Here is a 20,173-nt window from a genome sequence, read left to right as displayed (position 1 = left end):
CGTGTGTCTTGATGAGTGATTGTGTGGGCTAGATATCCGTGTGATGAGGTTTCTGGCTCTATCCGTCAGAAGCTGTATTGTACTAGAGGTACACCAAATGTGATGATAGGGACTGCGGAGTGAGATGTAGCCTCTCCTAGGACCAAAAACCCTCCAGATATAACTTGTTACTATTTTTTGGATTTACAACTATTTCAAAAGCCTTGTTACTAGGTTACCTTAATTTAAAACTGTTTCAAAAGCTTTGTTACCAGGTTACCTTGTTTTAAACTATTTCAAAATCTTTGTTACTAGGTTACCTTGTTTTAAAACTATTTCAAAAGCTTTGTTATCGGGTTACCTTTGTTTCAAAAGGTTAACAGTAGAGAATATAACTGGATACCTACATAAAACCTACTTAACGCTTAAAACTATACCGTAAAGCCTTATCCTTGATTCACCTATTATGCACCTATCAACCCCTTAAATTAGTATAAGACTTATTGATTACCTTCCATACTCAGTCTTGCTGCTTTTAGATTGTTGAGATGGAGATCAACCTCAACCCAGTTAAAGTCAAAGAGATAAAATCTAAGGTCACATCTGCACCCGTGTTACATGTGGTATTGGGTTGTATCATTCGTTTTGCTCTGCTGTGCTATAGGCTCTTCTGCTTGGCTGATCTGTTGTGGATCCTTGTCTACCAGACCATCTTTTACGCCTTTTAGTTATTTATTTTACTTTATTTTACTCGAAGTATGTATTTGATATCATTCTGGAGAATTATATGCGTATCAACTACTTGATCCAGACACTGATACAGGAGGCATAGGGGAACCCGAGATCAGTGTCCTGACACGGTGGAGGCTCGGGTTTCATCAAAGATGGCGATCGGGCGCGTGTCCAATGACATCGATGTTGGGCTTTGGTGGTGTTTCAACGAAACGAGACAAGCATAGCGTAGAATGCAGAAATGCTAACTTAGTGGTATGATTGGTTTTGGTAGGGGTACTCTGAGGTAGCAGCAAAACAACGACGACTGCTCTTAAATTCAATCATGGCCGCATGCAGATGCAGCGATGAAGATGCATGTGTTCCTAGAGTTTGGCTTTGAAATTTGAGAAATCGTCTAAACTAAAACATCCATAGTTCCTGGGAACACGATTCTATAGCACGGGTTTGGCAGATCATCCGGTGATAGGAAGAACGATCAGCGAAGATGTGATGGATGATGGCTGCGACATGCGGTTAACAACCATGTTCCGGTCGTTTTGCTATACAAACGGTGCAGAACTCCTAGGGTCACGTAAAAGACTCTATGGGACATACTGTGACGCAGATGTCTCATCCATCTGGCTTCTTGACAGGGAACGTAAATGCAAACCCGGTGCGCGCACAGAACGCGTCCAGACACTGGACAGTGGGCATGACGACCTTGATTCCGGCAGGTTAGATGCTCTACTAGCCAACCTGTTTTGTGGGGTGGTTAAGGGACACAAGGGACACATGCTGTTGAAAGGGCATGGTGATCGGTGCAATGGTCGGCCAGGAACACCGATGCCAATCTATGGTCGTGCGGCTGTCTGCGACAGTAACCACCGTGGCGGCCTGGCAAGAGCGCTATGGGGACTAGGGCTTGGCTTGGGACTTAGTATGATGGTAAAACAGGGGTAAAGGAGGATAAGGAGGTGAAGGGACTGGTCCTCATCTTGCTTCAATGGTCGGGGAAAAGATCACCGGGGCAGTAAACGATAGCGTTGGAATCTAGGCTCACGTTCCCATTGTGTCACTGCATATCTACGTGATTACTCCTGTGGACATGTAGAAGACTCTATGGAACACACGGTGACATGTTCAGTGCATCAAAATAGCCACTAGATAGATAGGAACACGAACGTCACCTCTGGTGCACGTGCTGGACGTGCTCAGGTGTGGGGCAGCGGCACGGAAATGTAGATGCCGGAGGAGTTGACACTCCTTTCAATGATCTAATTGGTGGGATTGTGGAGAACAACTAGGGGAATGTGTTGGTAAAAGGGCTCAATGATCGGAGCTCTGGTTCACCGGGAACGGCTATGTCAATCCGCAGTCATGTTGCTGGCAGTGAGAACGACGGCCGCAGCGGCATGGCATTTGCAAGGGGGAGGCGTGGTTGTAGTGTAAATAGGGCTAGAGGCACCTAGAGTCCTATATATATATATATATATATAGGGAGGAAGGCGTGAGGAAGAGATAAGGGCAACCGGAGTCCGTATACTGCACGACATAGAGTTCGAGTTGGATTCCGAGTCGGTTACGATTGCCTTTCTCATATCCCTATAGTCTGAGCACCATATCTCCACCGTTCGGACTCCAAATTAGATATTTTTGGACTAGATATTGTACTACTTAAAAAGATCTATAACTTTGGTATTTATTAGAACTTCTGAAAACGTCATTCTTGATTTCCAAAAAATGTGTCACAAGATAAATTGTTTGAACTTAAACTAATCTACATAGCACTGATTTTGAGGGTCATAACTCCCAGCTCCAATATCCCAAAGGGGACTTCCATAGATTCAAATCAAAGCTCTCGACGAGACCTATAACTTTGGTATTGTCAAGATTTGTATTTAAGACCGTCATGAATTCCAAAACTGCGTGAGAATATGAGGCTGCTTAGAACTCTTGAATATTTGTAGATTTCGTGGATCCTTCGTTGGGCCTTCTAGAAGACTTGTGTGCCGGCCAAGAGCTTGAGCTTGGGTAAGATTGGGCTCAAGGTCACTTTAGGCATATCTAGGGTTTTAGAAAAAAAAACTTTTGCAGAGAAAATTTGAATAGGGTTTGAATTTGAATGAGCTCAGAGTGAATTTTGAGAGAAAGGAAAGATGAGGTTAAACAAGAATATGAGTAGATAAGGAATTTGGATTTGGATTTGGATTTAGATAGGATTTGGGGAAAAGAAAAGATTGACTTTAAACATGGATTTGAATTGAACTAGAGAATGATTAGGTATGATCAAGGATTGAATAGATGATGAATTTAAGAATTTTGAATTCCAACCATTAAGATCTTTAACTTAATCACTATTGAGTTTTGTAAAAACCTTTCAAAACCTTTTTCACTCAAAACACCAAAGAGAAAGAAAAAGAAAAAGAACTCTAATGTATTTACCTGGCTCCTAACAAAACTCAGCATGCAATGCACACAAAATAATAACATATATTGATTGATTATTTATGAAAATAGGTTCTAAACCTATTCTACTGGTGAAACTACTCACTAATATTAGAAATTTTTAAAAAGTTGTAAAATTCTAGAAAGTAGGGTGTTACACCGGGTTCAAAAAATTTCTTGTGGCTATATATTGGGTGCAACTTGAGTAATGAATCTCGATCTAATAGATGTTTGTTCATTGGTTCTTTTCTAGACTAAAAAGCCAAAACCACCATAACTAAATGCAAAGGGATGAAAGTAATGTGGTTTGGATGGTTGGATTTTACCTTTTGCTCTCGTAGTTAGGGTGAATCCCTAACATTCACATTTCAAATTTTGGAATACATGTGATTATTTGAATTCTAATTCCTTATTAATAATTTTGAATATTCAAATTTGAAGTTTTGATCACTTGATATTTATACTCAAAAAATAATAATGTCATATTTATTGGAATGAAAGTAAATGGGAACTACTATGCAACGGTATCAAATTGGAAAATAATAAGTTAAAAGCTCTCTTGAGATACCACGTTTGAGACAAGTCTCCAAAATGCTAAAACGTAAGTTTCATAGCATATTTCCAACACGAAATCTTGAAGAGTGTTTTTATTGTACGTGGTAGGTACCATCAAATTATACCTTCGAGTACCGAAATTTAGAACATCCCTAGTTATAATTCTTAGTAGTTCCCAAGGATGGTAAAAGACTCAACCTTGAAACCTCTTAGGTCCAAGCGAGTTCTAATTTTTTAGAAGAAAGTTGAAGATATGTTTGAAAGCAATATTCACAAAATTTCAAATGAATTTTGAGTTATTTCAATAAAATCCAAGTATTGTATTTTCTAAAAAGATGAATTTTGGGCAAGCTTCAAAAATACGTCTCATAGGTCTTTGAGCGATAAAACCTAGCAAGTACTCGAGGAACGAAAACATCACTGCATACCGACCCATGCATTGTGATGTACTTCCTTCTTTTGGAATTGCTTATTGCGTTGTCACCACATTGTTTACATGCACAAAGTTGACATTGCCGGAAAATGCAGCCCAGACCACCCCATTCTTTACCGTCGGCTCTTTCCTTGTCTATTGCCCACCAACACGCACCTACACTCTTGCCGCTTGGGCTTAAACCCTAACTATTTAATGAGCTTTTGGGGGTTGGGAATTGGAAAGGAACTATTTTGAATACATGCCACAATTCATCCTAACTTATATTGGGATGCCTTGAAAGCTACAAACTGGTTCCTTTCAACTTTTCAATCCTTTCGCCAACTGGTTTCATTTTTTAATGAAATTATTCAGGTGGGGTTTATGGCCCCACTGAGTGGGAGAAAGAGAGTACTACTAAAAATCAAATCCTGATACCCGAACACATAAAAAACAAGTACTCAACTTCCATAATTTTTTTTAACAATCAACTTGCATACTTTTTCAATAGTTTGAATTACATCGCATACCAACACGAATCACGGGGTACGTCGTAATGCACTTCATCTTCTTTTTTGCAATCCAAGGAGTCACCGCTCATTCATTGACATCCAAGTATTTGCCACTATAAATGTCACTGACATCCGAGCCCAGCTACATGTCCCTGTTGGCGATGCAATGACAAATCTTCTGGTGCATGTACTGCATTGGAGTGGTGAATCCTCATCCATGCACAATGCTTTCAGTTTTCACCAGGTGCGGGATAGTATGTGGAACTTTGTTTTAGGTAAGACAATATGTGTTGAATCTAGCTAGAGATTGAATTCTCTTAACCTAGGGCCACCAAGGGGTACACACACGGTAAACTAGAGCTTTCCGCAAAGCGCATTCTGATTATTACTGTTAGGTTGTCTCGTGTTAAACATAGAACCGTGCCTACCTAACAGCCTAATCTGTCGCAATTGTACAAGCACCTCGTGAAGATTAATTGAGATCACACAGGTGTTAGTACACTATAGAGTTTTTTAGTAGCGAGTACTTGACCACCTTGCTCATGCATGCATAGGTTGATCATGCTCAAATCGGGAATTAGGCAAAGCATAACACCAATTACATCGATTGATGCCTTTGCAAACAAGTCATAATTAATTGTCTGAGTAAACGATACTAAAAGTGTGTGAACCTAATATGATTTCCCATGGAGAGGCTGGCATAATAATATGAATGTTTTTACGATTCTCATGAGGTACCAGGAGATACCACTGAATTATACCTTCATAGGTACCAAAATTTAGTAATTGTAAGCATCTAGGCCCTTAATTCGAGTTTTGGTTATTAATGACAATGTGATCATCATGACTAATGTGTGTTTTGTAGGATTCATTGAAAGTTAGGTCACGATGATAAGTCTTAGGTATTCTCATCCTCTATGTTGGTTTTCATGGTTATCAGCAAAGGATATGCACGGATATTAAGGACTAACTAGTCCTACATGTCGTTTGGAGCTGGGAGACATTTAGAGTTACTATAGGTCTTTTTTTACCTTTGGTCGTACTATTAAGGGGGTTGAGGATAGTAATTTGATCTAGTTGGAGCTAGATAACTAGTTGTGATGTACACTAGTTAAGTCTAGAACTAGATAGCTCAGAGGAAGCCCAAGAAAGCAATGATCAAAGACGGATCAACATTTGGAGTGAAATGAAGAAGTTCAAAAAATTTGTATACATCGGATAATCCGGTGTTCACAAAAAAATCTACAGTAATTCATTGTAGCAATTGCACATAGAGCAATTTTCAAAGGAAAATAAATCTATGTTCATTAGATGTTCAGTGAACACCAGAGGATTGCATTGGAGGATCTATATAGAGAGCATTTTTTAAGTGTCCAGTTGAAGATATACACACCGGAAGTTCCACTGAATGCATCAGAGGATTATGCATCAGATATTCCGGTGATCATCGGAAGGATCACCAGAGTAATTATACATATAGAGTGTTGGAGATGGTTGAAGATATTGTACACAACGGATGTTCCAGTATTCATGTTCAAACCATCCAGTGAGTATGACCGTACAGTAACAGTTATATTCCAAGCAATGTTGAGTTATATTCATCGGATGTTCCAGTGATGGAAATGTAGGTATCACCGGATCATCCGGTGAATGTAATTTTTTTGGGTAGAAGGGTAACGACTAGTTTGTGGTGGTTGGCTCAAGGTTTAACTTACCGACTGGCCGTCGGTTATCGAAAATTCCCGATTATCGCTATAGCCGCTCGAAATTCAGCTAAAATTCGGACAAAATTCATTTGCTAAAATTTAAAATTTAGGCAAAATTTTGTTAGATTGACCACTCGGTAACCGATCGAATCGAACCGGTTACCGAGCGGTTTGTACGATAAACCGAGCGGTCGATAATCGAGCTTCAATTTACCGACCGATTTGGATTGATAATCGAGCGAATTTGAGCGATTACCGAGCGGTTTGAACGCGTTATCAATGATTTTGTAGGAAAATCATAAAAACACAAAAAATCACCAATAAATCAGGGAAAAAATAGTAACAAATGTGGCATGAGATTTGCTATGTTTTATAACATCAGAAATTTTTTTGCATGACCTTTGCTATATTTTGGAAGTTTTCAAGGCAACAAATAGATACTAATAGCAATACGAACAAGAACATATAATTGTTTCATCAAATATATGCATACATTACATATGTAGCACCTCAAATTAATAAATATATGTCGAATAGTCCGTACTAAAGCTAAAAACGCAATCACATGGCATCCATCAGTACTTACCAAAGTAATGGTCGATGCTTAAAATGTAGTTTGCATAGTATCCACGCCACATGCAACCTACGAGATGAAAAAAAATAGTATAATACCATGGTATGGAAATAAAGTAGTTGAAAAAAGTAAATTTTCATCACCTTTAGAACCGCCAGCTTGGGAGGCGATTAAATTCGGCTATATTGTACTCCTCGGTGGACATGAACATTATCCGTCGTGTAGATAGCAACTCTGCCTTAAACTTTGCCCAAGTTTGCCCCGTCCATGCAAAAATGGTTGACCATTGTCCTTACAAATTAGCATAAAACTCAGGGTCTTGCCACTCATAGACCCACTGAATAGGAGGCTCTGGCTGAGTATCGGGGACGGGGATAATGGTACGGAAACGATCCAGAACTACTCTCCATGGCATAGTTGCTGGAATAGCTCTCACTATCTTGTAGTCCATCGTGGTCACCTTGTATGATATGCCTTTGTAAGGATGGGGCGCCGTGGTCCTAGTCCTGTGTGGTATGCGAAAACCGACTCTCACCAGTGAATTGCATAGGAGGAACGGCAGAGGATGGACATGGTGGAACATCGCCACCCTGACCATCATCGTCACCGCTATCTATCTTTGAGCTGTTGTCATTCGATTCTTGGTAAGTTGGGCTCTTTGGGTCACTATCCGTGCTCTTATCGCTTTCACTTGTCTTTTGCCCTTACCCTTAATCTTCTTGCTTTTCTTTGTATGCGTCATTTGCTTCTTCCTCTTTCTCATGTGTGTGTCACCTACCACTGTAGCAGTCCACTGCTGTAAGTCTTGTGGGTTCGCTGTGTCTGTCACCAAGTGAGTTGACATGGGTATGTCACTGTCTGTGTCCTCCTCATCAAGCTCAGGGGCTGCATTTGACTGAACGAAATCGACAGCCATTTTAAGATTGTCCCACCATGGTAAGTTGGATAGGCAACTATATGCATATATCCCAATATCAGAACTAATGTAGCGAGACTGTTGGAGCTCATTAGATACCATCCATTGCATGAACCTATTCTTTCGGCGTAGAAAGCTATCAAAAAATAGATAGTTTGTGCCAAATCTTGTGGCATTCCTGATGAGAGGATTAGGCCCGATCTTCCGTTAGGTAATGGTAAGTCAATTGGTGGAGACTCGACGTTGACGATCCAAGGCTTCCGATCAGGATAGAACGCAACCCTTGCAATCGCTACACCATTGCTCCGTTGGTTATCAAACGCACTGGCACGATTGACCTCGCCAAGAAGGCTAATTCCTGCAAGCGAATCAAGAACACAAGCAAGAACACGGAAGAACACAATTTGAAATTGCAAATATGATTAAGCTCACGAGTTGGGGTTTCACAAACTGAACGGCGATGAAACTGTTCAATGATAGATTAATCTAAGCAAAACCCAAAAAGTCTATGATGACGGCTGCTAGATATATGAAGAGGGGTGTGCTAGGGTTTTGGGCGACCAGGGGGCGTCCACAACTTGGGCTTAGACCCGAACACGTTTACAAGGTCCGATATGGCCCAAAATTGTGACACAGCACATTGTTTTGACGACACAAAATAGTCCACCGTGAATCTGGATCTGGAACTAGTACCAAAACAAAGCTATCATTCTTAGCTTTCCAACGCATAAAAGAACACCTTATTTGGATTCTATATGAAGAAGTTATGGCCATTTTAGTGCGGCGTTGTCTGCTGAATCCGAATCGAGTTCCGACTTCGACTTGAAGTTGGCTTGAGCCCCGTCCGACTTGGCTGTTCCATAGGTGCTTCTCCCATATTCCTAAGCATAAAAAATTCATAAAAATTGAGTAGCATCCTATCCTTATAATTAGTAGTATGGACAGCGAGTAACAAATTCACCTCATAAGTTAAACGACGTGCACGAGCCCGTGTAATCGGTCCTTGTAATGGATCAATCACCGGAGGATCACTTGTAGCGCGTGTATCTAAATGAGTGATGTCCTCATCAATTTCACCTCACCAACTCTCCACCAATCACGGCCTTCATCATTTCAAGTAGTTTTGAATGATTGTACAGCCATCACGATATGGACCTTGCACTTTGATGACCATGTCGTATTCTCTAGAATCACCAACTGATTTCAACATTAAATTTATCGTATAAGACACACAAGGCTGCCGCGCGATAGCAGGATATTTCCTTGTGAGAACCTGACAGGCCTTCTTATAGTTGGACCCGTTATCAGTCACGATCTGCACAATATTTTGTGGCCCCAAATCATTGACCAATGCTCTTATCTCCTGCATAAAAGAATGAACCAAATAAATATGCAATAATTGAAATACTATGTTACCAACTTAGCAAAATAATGTACCTTGTTCAAATACTTTGCATCTTGATTGTAGCTAGTCGCATCTACAGACTTGTGAAAAACATACTCATGTGCGTCGGTCCAGTCCACGAATCGCATATTATGGTCACACCATACTCTAGCCATTCTAGCTTCCACTTGTCAAATATTTTCTTCAATGCACTTTCGTTCTCGTCCAAATACTTACCATCTATATCTCGGCCAAGTGGACATGGTACACCCTCGCCTGTTACGAAACAAATGGTCATAAGTCAAAACGAAAGAAATATGACAATAATAAATTCATTACAAACTTAATCACTTACCCCATTTCTATATTTCTTTCACTGCAACAACAAAGAATGCATTATCCGCACTTCTACCAGGAATGCCTGAAGTGTGGAAAATTTTGGACCATGCCAAACCAATAGCTTCCTCCGCTTTCTTTCCCTTCGCACTCCATGACCCGGTGTCAATCCTCGGTTGCACAGGGGCTTTTGCTAAAGCAACATTGTAATCTCTGACACTTGGTGGTGGCTCCCTTGTTGAAGATGCTCTCTTAAGCATCCTCTTTAACACAGAGCCTCCTCTGTCACTACCACCACCACCTTCATGCTCGTAGGACTCACCTGCCCTCCAGAACTCTTCCTCGTTCCTCGACTGAGCCATGACATGTTGCACATGTTCCTCTTCTGTGTCCTCATTGTCGCTTTGTCAAATCTACCTGAACTCTTGCTGACTCTTGCCTCTGAACCCTCTCCTCAGCCTTTCCCTTCCTCTTATCTCTTGCCCTATCCAGCTCACGTCTAAAATAATCACGCACATCTAGAGGCACCCTATCATAATGTATAACATTCGATCAACGCCCTGTCAAATGTTCCTTCAACATTGTGGCACCACCGCCTTTCTTTTCCTTATTGCAGTAATTTCACCTAAACCCCAGGGCCAAATTGTCCTAGTGCTTCCATACCACATCTCTATTCGCCATCGATTAGTTTGCGATGTCTCTGTTGGAAGTAGAAAACTCAATGGTTAACCTATAAATAATTATCTCCATGCATGTTAAATTGAACGAATATTATTAACATTTGCACGTAAAATTGTTAGTAAATGGTCGATTAACTTGAACGAATATTAACAACATTCACCTGTATAAGGTAACCGACGCAATAGGGTTGATAACTGAGCGAATCAACCACTACATCTTCCTAATCGACTCAACGAACTGCCCCCCTACTAACACCGATTACCGACCATATTACACGAAAAAACGCTACTAAAAGGTTGATAACCGAGCGCATCATGCACTGCATCGTCGGAATCGACCACACAAATACCTACCGCCCCCTTCGCCACGGTTACCAATCGAATAACACGAGAAATCGTAGAGGATAGAGCGGTTACCGAGCAACCTTCGTCAGTAATCGATCTACGTCAGGGAGTCCATGCAGCTCGTTGAAGTCGGTTGGTAACCGCTGTGATGCGGTCGGTTACCGAGCCCAGGCACTCGATAATCGCGGCTCTGTCGCCGGATTCACGCCGGAGAGCAACGGATTTGGCCAGGCAGGCGACGAAGCTCCTGTTTCGGTGTGGAGAGGAGCGTGGGGGAATTTTGGCTATGCACAATGCTGACCACAACGCCGGGATCCTTATCCCTTCTATGTGAGCCGAAACAGGCCGCAGTTACTATGCATTCAGCTCGTTTCAACCTTTTGTGCATCTCAGCCTATTTAACCGAGTACCTCACTCTGATAGTCTATTTGGTGCTGCAAACGATATTTTTTTGAATTTTTTTCACAGATACTCTTAGAATTCCCTCTAGTTTTTTATGAAATTTTTTATGGATTTTTTGAGTTTTTTCAAAATCGAATTGAATTTTTTGAATTCAAATTCGGTTACCGCTCGAAATACAAAACCGAGCCGGTTACCGCGCATTCCAAGCGGTAACCGACGCATTTTCAAACCCTAGGTTGCTTTATAAATACACCCTCTCTGCACCATGTAGACTCTTTTGGCTCTGGTTGAGCTCAGTTACATACTTGGAGAGTCAAGAGAAAGAAGAAGCACTTGAATAATTTCAAAACTTCTTATTTATAAGATTAAGGACATCATTAGTGCTATGATAGATTAGCTAGTGTGCATCCAATTATCTCTTTATTTTAGATTAGGTCAAGTGAGGTTCTTAGCTTATTATTCTGGGTGATTGGTGTCATATAGATGGTTTAGAGGTATTTGGTCTTGAGGAGCTTCACAGTGAAGTGATTGTTGAAGCCTCAAGATGATCATATACTGGCTTAGAGTCCACCGATCCAAAGTGTAGAAGGAATACCACTAGAGAGTGTATGGTTCTTTACATGGATGCTCTAAAGAGGACTAAGGTAGCATTAACTCCTCGATACCTCCGGAATTTTTTTAAGTCTTCCTATCTCTTCTCTTTAATTTGAGCAATTTAATTCTATGATTGAATTTTTGCATTTATATTTTTATAATTTTCTTTACTATGGTTGCTTTATTAAAATAGGGATGATGCTTGATCGAGGTTGTACGATTTTTACCTAGAAGCTAGTGTATAATTAAGTTTAAGTTGTTACTTTTCTTGGAATAATTTTTAGACATAGAAAGGTTTTAGAACCCAATTCACCCTCCCTCTTAAGCATCTTGATCCTACATTAATCAGGGTACCACAAAATTTGGTACATCTTAGTTATAATTTTATGATACCTCAGGTGACCTTACATATCAGCGAGAGATCGAATTTACACACGATAAGAGTGGCAAATAGGTAAATAATCTTCAACATTATGCCTCTCTACTCCAGCATCGACGGAGACACGCGAGCAGGGATGGATCCATGTCAAAAGGAGCACAAGAGTGGCTGCTTCCTTGGCAGGTTCTACACCCGACCGATCCGGAAAAGGATGTCAGATCATCCCCGATTGGCCTGGTTCATGGTTGGTCTCTCTAATGGTAGTTAGGTTGCTCACGATGCCGATCCCAGGTCCCTACACTGCTGCCCATAGTCGACAGCAGACATCCATACGATCGAAAAGGTTCAGCTTGATTGCTATCCTGGTGAGCCCTAGACTGACTGCCCGGATCGAGATCCATTCTAAAAGGCTGCTCATAATTGGGAAGGACTTGTTTTTTCGAGACGAATTGCGAAGGAGTTGTTGCAAGAACATGTCAATCTAGTATTGCCCGCAACGTCGCCACGAATGACAGGACTAAACCTTACATGTTCAGAGATCCAAGTCCTCCTGGCTACCCTGCAATGCACTCTCCTGGCTGCATGCGAGGTTTCATCTCTCCCTCCGGTAGCCTATGCAGAGACATCACATGATGCAGAGGTGCCTGGTTGGCTGCTGGAGCGAAAAGAGATGAGCAGCACTTGCTGATGCAAAGAGGTGGGATGAGAGAGAACGCGAGAACGTGAGACAGCAATAAAGAAAGCAAGAGGTGGCCTAGTCGTGGCCCCCTGCGACGCCGATCAATCAATCATGCATGCAAGTAGGCAGGGACCGCACCACGGTTCCTTCTCCTTCCTTGCAGCCCGGAGCAGATCGAACGGAGGCGGCGTCCAAACCGGTCCTTTTTTCCCTTCAACAACCACACCATCTACTGCAAATCCTCCCTCCTTTCCTTCCCCTGCAAACGAGGAGTTACATTGTCCTGCTTCTACTGCAACAGCTCACCAGCAGCCGTTTGTCCTCTGATCACTTCTTGATTTATGCATCGGTCTGAGCAAATTCTTTACTGATCAGTGATCGCGCAATGCCGTCGCCGTCGTCTGTGCCGGAAATCGTGAGCTGTTCTTCCGAGGATCAGTCGTCGCCGATGATCACGTTCACCGGCGACGAGTTCGTGGTGCAGGTGGTCTCGAGGGACGTCTCCGACGAGCTACTCGGCAAGTTCGCGGACACCAGCGAGTTCGACTTCGACTACGACCGGAGCGGCCTCTGGTCGCCGCTGGTGCTGCGGCCGGAGTTCCTGCTGCTCACGCAGCCCCCGGGCCGCCGCCGCGGCCGACGGCTACGGCGCCGGAAGAGGAGGAAGGTGCGCACTGTAGAATCGATCTTTCGGTGCGCGTAGCGTTTGCCACTTGGCCGTGTGCTTCGAATTGGCAATGGAACATCCGAACATGCGTTTGTTCATGGGAGTACTTGTGATCCTCTGCCGCAGATGTTCTGCTGCTGGCGGTGCTGGTGATGCGCGTGCGCTGCTGTCTGTATGGACGATTCACCTGATGCAGCGTTGCGCTCATGGCTTGTTCTGCAGTACAGGGCTACAGGATTGCGTTTGTGGAAGCAGTCACGGCCGGAGACGATGGGCTATTTGAGCCGTATGTTTGCATACGATGAAGAAAAGACCAAATGCGATGAAGAGGGCATGTGTAGTGCAGTGGTCATGATTCGTGGCGGTGTCTGGATGTACTATAACTATTGTAGTATTTTCAGAGCGGTACTATTGTTCCACGTGATGGAATTGATTGTCGTGTTGCATCTAGGTACAGAATATACATTTGCCTAAAACAAATTCATTGACATTTGTTCTATGCTGCACATCCTCCACTTCACTCCGAGACGATTAAGAACATAGGCTAGGTACATACATAGGCAGATCTTGCCTCCTAGGAGCCATTTTCACGCAATATGTAGACAAAAGCTACCGAACGAAATCTAGTGAAAAACACAGCAAGTCTGAGCTCACAAATATACTCAGATGAGAGCAGAAACTTCATAAAATACTTAGCAGAGCAAAAGAAAAGAAAAAATTTAACCAGGTTCCACCGAGATTTGAACTCGGGTTACTGGATTCAGAGTCCAATGTCCTAACCGCTAGACCATGGAACCACTCAAGTCTTGCTGCCAATGTTTCTTTTTATACTTAATTACTTCCCCTTGCTAGTCACCGATTCGGTTTCTAGAAAGAAGGGGAACCGGCCGAAAGACCGCGAGTTCGCGTCTCCTCCGCGACAGAGCAGTGGAGAGTGGAGACTCTGGAGTTGTGGTGCGACATGCCGACATGTTGTGAGCCGTGAGCCGTGAGCCGTGAGCCTGGGACCTGCCCGGCGCCAACTCCGAGGCCAGAGCGCGTACGTGTCTGCACATGGGCAGCGGCGCGCGCTTCCGAGTTGCCTGCTCCTGGCCAGAACCAGTTCCACACCCAAGCGGGCGGCGGTCATCGCCGCCACCCGGGTCTGCCCGCCACCTGTTCGACGAAATGCGCCTGTGAGGATGCTGCTTCCTGCTTCCTAGTGGTTAATCATCATGAAGGTATCCTTTCTTTATGCCCGCCTTCTCTTTCCTCTGCGGTATTTTTCCAGATCCAGGTTCTGATCTCATGGTTACAACTCTGTCGCTGTCTAGCTTATGCGTGTTGGCATGACGTAGCAATGCGGGCAAACGCGCATAGATAGGTGATGGCTAGTCGTAAAGTGTTCTAGACACCAACTGCATTACAATCTATATCAGTAGAATTAGACAAAGGACCGGCTGATTAGGAAATTTAGTAGCCCAAGTGATGTACAATGGCTTTGAACTTGCTGCTATGCTAGCCCTGTTTATACAGTTAACTGATTGCCAGCAGATGTCCGAAGATTAACCCATCTGAAACGATGTCCATGTGAGGTTTCCTGACCATTGAGCAGTACAATGGAAAAAGTCCAGGGGATAGGAAATTAATACTCACCTCCGTTGAACAAATCAAACATAAAGTTTCTCTCACTTTCTTTCCTTGCCATCTGGTCGAATCTAGTCAAGTGTATAGGTTATGTTGTCACCAAATTTGCTAGGTGCGACCATTGACTCGGTGTTGTCTTTAATATGCATGGCAGCGTTTTCTTCACTCATTAGTTTGTGGTCAAATGAGTACAGCAGTGTGATATATGCTGCTGAAGGATGATGCCGGTGCCTGCTATTAAAATGGAACCAGGTGCCTTAGGCCTCATGTCCTCAACCCAATTCCAAATCACTTTTAGACTAACACGGCTGAAGAAACCATTCATGATCATCATACAATACGAAATAGAAGGGTCGGTTACCATGTCTTCTGATCATTCCATCTTTTCTCCATTCCATGCAAACAAATTCTCTGAAACTACAATCCTTTCACCGTTTATTCCTTGATGCCATAGTGCAACCAACAGTTTGAGTTTGGTACAATGTTACCTGGACTCGCGAGTCCGAAATTTTTTTGTCGCCGCGTCGACACATACCGGACGCAATGCGACACACATCCGACATAGCGTAGCTGTGTCCAAGGCTGGGGAGAGTAGGAGATGGCGGCGGCGGAGGGGGGAGAGGAGGAGACGATGGCGGGGGCAAGGTGGCGGAGGCAGCGGGTGGGGAGAGGAGGCGTAGGCGGGAGTGGTGGCAGGGGTGAGGACGAGGCGGTGACAGGGTGCAGAGGCGACGGCGGCTCGAAGGAGAGGTATGTGGGTGGGGACTGGAGAGGGCTCGAGTGTGTGGGGTGGAGGGGTAGTTAGGGCAACAGATGGGGCGGTTGCTGTGGCTGGATGGACCGAAAAATGGTAGCCTAATATATCTGATCTTTTTTCTTTTCTATTCTTTTTTTCTTATTATAAACATGTGATGCGTTTACTTGTGGATTTATGTGGATCAATCATGAATGCGAAGAAAATAGTAGTTGCAATGCAAAATTAGTTGTACAATATATTTTCTCTAATTTGAATTTCCATTTTTACTTTATAAAATTATATATATATATATACTGTATGTATATTCTGCAGGTATGCTCACTGTAGTTCATGTCTGTGCACACTCTAAAGTTGTAACTCACAGTGTTTCGAGTTGTAATTGGGAATATGCGCAGTGCGAATAACAAGTTGTAACTCACTGTGTTAGCTTCTCGTGTTGCAATTATGCATTTATGGACGTAAAGTTGTAACTGATCTACCTAATAAGTTATAACTCACAGTGTTTCTAGTTGTAATTGGGGGATATGCGTAGTGCGAATAACAAGTTGTAACTCACAGTGTTAGCTTCTCGTGTTGCAATTATGCATTTTTGGACGTGAAGTTGTAACTGATCTATCTAACAAGTTGTAACTCGTAGTGTTTCGGGTTATAACTAAGGGATATACGTAGTGCGAATAACAAGTTGTAACTCACAATGTTAACTTCTCGCGTTACAATTATGTATTTCTGGACATGAAGTTGTAACTGGTTTACCTAACAAGTTGTAACTCACAGTGTTTTGGGTTGTAACTGGGGGATATGCGCAGTGGGAATAGCAACTACGCATAGACGCAGAATAGCTTCGCCGAATAACACTGGTTTGGTATAGTCTGTAGCCATGCATTGTTAAAAGCTCTTATGGCTCTTGTCTTCCCTCATCCTCCGTGCGTCTCAGCTCGGCACCATATGGAAAAACAACCCATCCCTCCGCCACAATGAATCTCCAGATGACAACTTCTCCGTGCGTCTCATCCTCCCTCGTCCTCATGGCCCCATCAGGAATAGTGTTGGCTCATCTCTTGACGGTGTTCCTTTGTTTGCCTGCGGCTTCTTTTGTGCAGGACTTGCAACCACCTGTGATGCTTACATGTTTTCCATATTTATTGTCAATACTTTGTTCTTGGAATCGCCCGAGGTAGCCTGGTCTGCCAACCGTGATCGGCCGGTCAGAGAGAACGCCACTGTTCAACTTACTGAACTTGGGGACTTGGTGATCTATGATGCTGATGGTGCATTGGTCTGGTTCACCAATGCCACCGACAAGTATGTGGTCAGCACGAATCTTACTTAGTCCGGCAATCTGGTACTTTTAGACCATACAAATACGGAAGTATGGAGGTCCTTTGATCACCCAACTGACACACTTGTCACTGGGCAGAAACTTATGGCAAGCATCGCAGAGACAAATTGGGCCAAAGGAAAGTTCTATCTCACAGTACTTGCTGACGGCATGTATGCATTTGCAGGAGTTGACACTCCTCTAGCATACTATTAAAGCCCTACCGGTGGAAATGTCATAACAAATATTTCAGCAGACAGTGCACTCAAGAATGGCAGCCTGGAGGTTTTCATTTCATTCTGGGTGATGGAGGCACCAGATTACACATCCAGCTGCCCATGGATGGCTACGGACTGGAGTTTGTGAGACTAGATTGGGATGGGCACTTGAGGCTATACCAGTGGGCAAATGAAAGCTGGGTGAGTTCAGATGTTCTTGATATAGCTGATCCTTGTTCTTACCCATTAGCTTGTGGGGAGTATGGTATCTGTTCGGGTGGACAGTGCAGCTGCCCAGATGCAGTCCTCAGGCAGTCCGGATAATTTGAAACGATTGATTCCAGGGAGCTTAATCGAGGTTGCTTTCTTACAGACTCAGTATCCTGTGGGACAGCCAAGAAGGCAAAGTTTCTTTTTCTTACCAACACCACTCAATTCAATGTTATCTACAACTGGACAACAAACGAAGAGCACTGCAAATTATCATGCTTGAATGATTGTTCTTGCAAGGTAGCATTTTTCCTTCACATGACTTCTTCTGGTTTCTGTTTTCTTGCATCTGACATCTTCTCAATGATAAGTGTAAATGCACAAAGTTATTCAAGAATTTTTGGTTCTTATGCATTTGTTAAAGTTCAGGAGCACAAACCTGTGCTATCTAAAGAAAAAATAGCCATTGTCTTGGTTGCTGGTTCTTCAACTTGTGTTGCTTCAGTTGTGGTCTCGGTGCTCGTAGTTCTAAGAATAAAGAGCGTGGAACCATTAGAAGACGGAGACATTATTGATCAGTTGCCAGGGCTGCCCATGAGAACTTCTTTTGAGAGTTTGAAATCAGCAACGGGAGATTTCTCAACGAAAATTGGGGCAGGAGGATCTGGTTCTATTGAGGACATACTGGTGATAAGCAGGTTGCTGTGAAGAGATTGGATGGCATAAATCAGGGGGAGTGGGAATTCTTAACAGAGGTTCAGACCATTGGAAGCATCAACCGCATACATCTGGTGAGTCTTATTGCATTTTGTTCTGAGAAATCACATAGGCTTCTTGTCTACGAGTACATGCCTAATGGATCTTTGGATAAGTGGATTTTTGCAAAGCACCAAGCAGCCTCACTTGATTGGAAGACCATATTAAGATTAATCTAAGCCTAATAGCCACTGATCAACATCCTAAAACACTAAGCACCCTGATTCTCGCAAAAAAAGGTCTTTCGCTGTGTGTTCTCCGTGGTCGTGGTGCGGTCACTCAGCGATAGCGTGCGGGTTGTAGCCGGTTTTCAGAGACTTTTCTCGACTTTAATGCATTCCTTTCGGGATGTCTCTCCCCTTGGGTCGAGTTTTTAAAAAAAAAAACACTAAGCACCAAATAAGGAATTAAGAACCTTGATTTGGTGGAAGCAATTAGGAGTAGGGTCTTGACGGATCGATGTAGGGCCGTGATAGGATACTGTACTTTGGTGATCGAAATTTGTAGGGCCGCAACAGGGACTGACGGATCGATTAACTCCATTCTTTCAGGCCCAAGGTGAAGCTACATTATTCAGTTGCAGTCCAGTGCTGTTTTTTACTAATATCAGAAGCTTCTATTGTCCATTTAAGCAACCTTATACTCTTATTCTCTTACTTATGGTACCGAAATTTGTATCCAAATTGCATTGTCTTTATTAAACATGGAAGCATCTGAACTCTGAAGTTGTATCTCTTTACGTATTCACGCAGGGCTTGCAATGATGTGAATCAGCATGAGTTTGAAATTATTTGTTTGTACCTTTGGTTCGTAAAGTTTTCAAAGTTCGTCGCTCATGATAACCAACTTGATTTGGTGCCGCATTGATGCTATGTGGCAAGTTTCCTTGAAGAATCGCAGCGGTAGGATTTTATTAAAGAATCTCTCTGTTGCATGCTGAGGTCAACTACTCGTAAAAGCCACCGAATGGACCGGCTCTGGAATCTGGATGCCATCATGGCTTGCTCCAGGTTAACGCATGAACCAAAGAACTTGCAATCATATAAATCATCTGGAATGGTTTGTTTGGACCTTTTGGTTTCATTGATGTACGGATGCTCATTTTCTATAGGCTGATATGGCGCCGCAGGGATGCTATGTGGCAAGTTTTTCTTGAAGAATCGCTCCAGCGTCAGGGGACGTGGGAGAGGTTTGTTTGGACGTCAGGGAACGAGGAAGACGAGCTCGCCGTCGCAGAACCTTGCTGGTTTCGCAGGCTGCGGTGGCAGTACAGTACAATCGCTGCCACGCGCAGCCAGTGGGGCGCTGGAGCCCAGCCGGCCGGCAAATGGGATCTCCTATGTTTTGGTTGACCGAAGTTTGCTTGGCACAGGTCCAAACAATGCGCGGGAGAAGTCCACTCAATGCGCGGGAGAGGTCAGCCCATGTTAGCTCTAGCGTCTATTTGTTTAAGCTTGGAATTATGAAAAGTTGCTTTTAAAGCTGAAGCTAAAATAAACAAGTAAATTGCATAATCTGTTTTTTAAAATTAAACTATTTTCTATCACAATCTACACACTATCTTTCATCCGCTTTTTACAAATTATAACTATAAAAAAAATAGAAGCACCCACATAAAATTAAGATAATTACTCACCAATACTATTACTATTTTCAAACCATTCTTTTTTCCTCCCGCCCTTCTATTCTATTCGGTCGCCTTCAACGTCGAGACATATAGCCGCGCCGCTCCTCCATCCTCGGCACCGCCGCCGTGCTCGTCGACGTCCTCGCACCCACGATGGCCACGTCAGATAAACACGAATCGCCCCATGCTACCATTCCTCCGCGCATTCTGTTCTAGTGGCTCGTCTGGTTCTGGATCTCGGGAGCGATCGACGAGATCTGGGTCACTTGGATTTGGATCTGCTATAGCGCTGGTAGGATTGCGCAATGTGTGGCCAATAGATGATGTAGATTGAGCGAATTGGGCATGAATGGGACAATGGCAGCCCTGTCGGGCTTTAGGA

At 43.2% G+C, this 20,173-nt stretch overlaps 2 protein-coding genes, 1 non-coding gene and 1 pseudogene across 3 annotated transcripts; 3 read left to right on the top strand and 1 right to left on the bottom strand.

Annotated features, from left to right (window-relative positions):
- The first annotated feature begins 12,752 nt into the window (after positions 1–12,752).
- LOC133930104 (uncharacterized) lies at positions 12,753–13,315 on the top strand. The gene has a single exon (XM_062376804.1). The coding sequence runs from the start codon at positions 12,998–13,000 to the stop codon at positions 13,313–13,315; it is 318 nt and encodes a 105-aa protein (XP_062232788.1). The 5' UTR covers positions 12,753–12,997.
- Positions 13,316–14,004: 689 nt separating this feature from the next.
- Positions 14,005–14,076, bottom strand: TRNAQ-CUG (transfer RNA glutamine (anticodon CUG)). The gene has a single exon. It is a non-coding gene; the product is annotated as a tRNA-Gln (tRNA).
- Positions 14,077–15,503: 1,427 nt separating this feature from the next.
- Positions 15,504–18,343, top strand: LOC133930103 (G-type lectin S-receptor-like serine/threonine-protein kinase SD2-5; annotated as a pseudogene).
- Positions 18,344–18,995: 652 nt separating this feature from the next.
- On the top strand, positions 18,996–19,579 carry LOC133931064 (uncharacterized). The gene is made up of 2 exons (XM_062377895.1): positions 18,996–19,174; positions 19,276–19,579. The coding sequence occupies exons 1-2, from the start codon at positions 19,098–19,100 to the stop codon at positions 19,514–19,516; spliced, it is 318 nt and encodes a 105-aa protein (XP_062233879.1). The 5' UTR covers positions 18,996–19,097; the 3' UTR covers positions 19,517–19,579.
- The last annotated feature ends 594 nt before the right edge of the window (positions 19,580–20,173 follow it).

Source organism: Phragmites australis, chromosome 10 (genome assembly GCF_958298935.1).
Source record: "Phragmites australis chromosome 10, lpPhrAust1.1, whole genome shotgun sequence".
Lineage (NCBI taxonomy): Eukaryota > Viridiplantae > Streptophyta > Magnoliopsida > Poales > Poaceae > Phragmites > Phragmites australis.
Note: the sequence above shows the minus strand (reverse complement) of the source record. Positions and strands in the feature narration are given on the sequence as shown.

Bases quoted from the DNA above. Each gene is read 5' to 3' on its own strand.
- LOC133931064 (XM_062377895.1), top strand. From the start codon at position 19,098: ATGCTGAGGTCAACTACTCGTAAAAGCCACCGAATGGACCGGCTCTGG. The intron at 19,175-19,275 runs GTTAACGCATGA...CATTTTCTATAG, and splicing joins GCCATCATGGCTTGCTCCAG to GCTGATATGGCGCCGCAGGG.
- LOC133930104 (XM_062376804.1), top strand. From the start codon at position 12,998: ATGCCGTCGCCGTCGTCTGTGCCGGAAATCGTGAGCTGTTCTTCCGAG.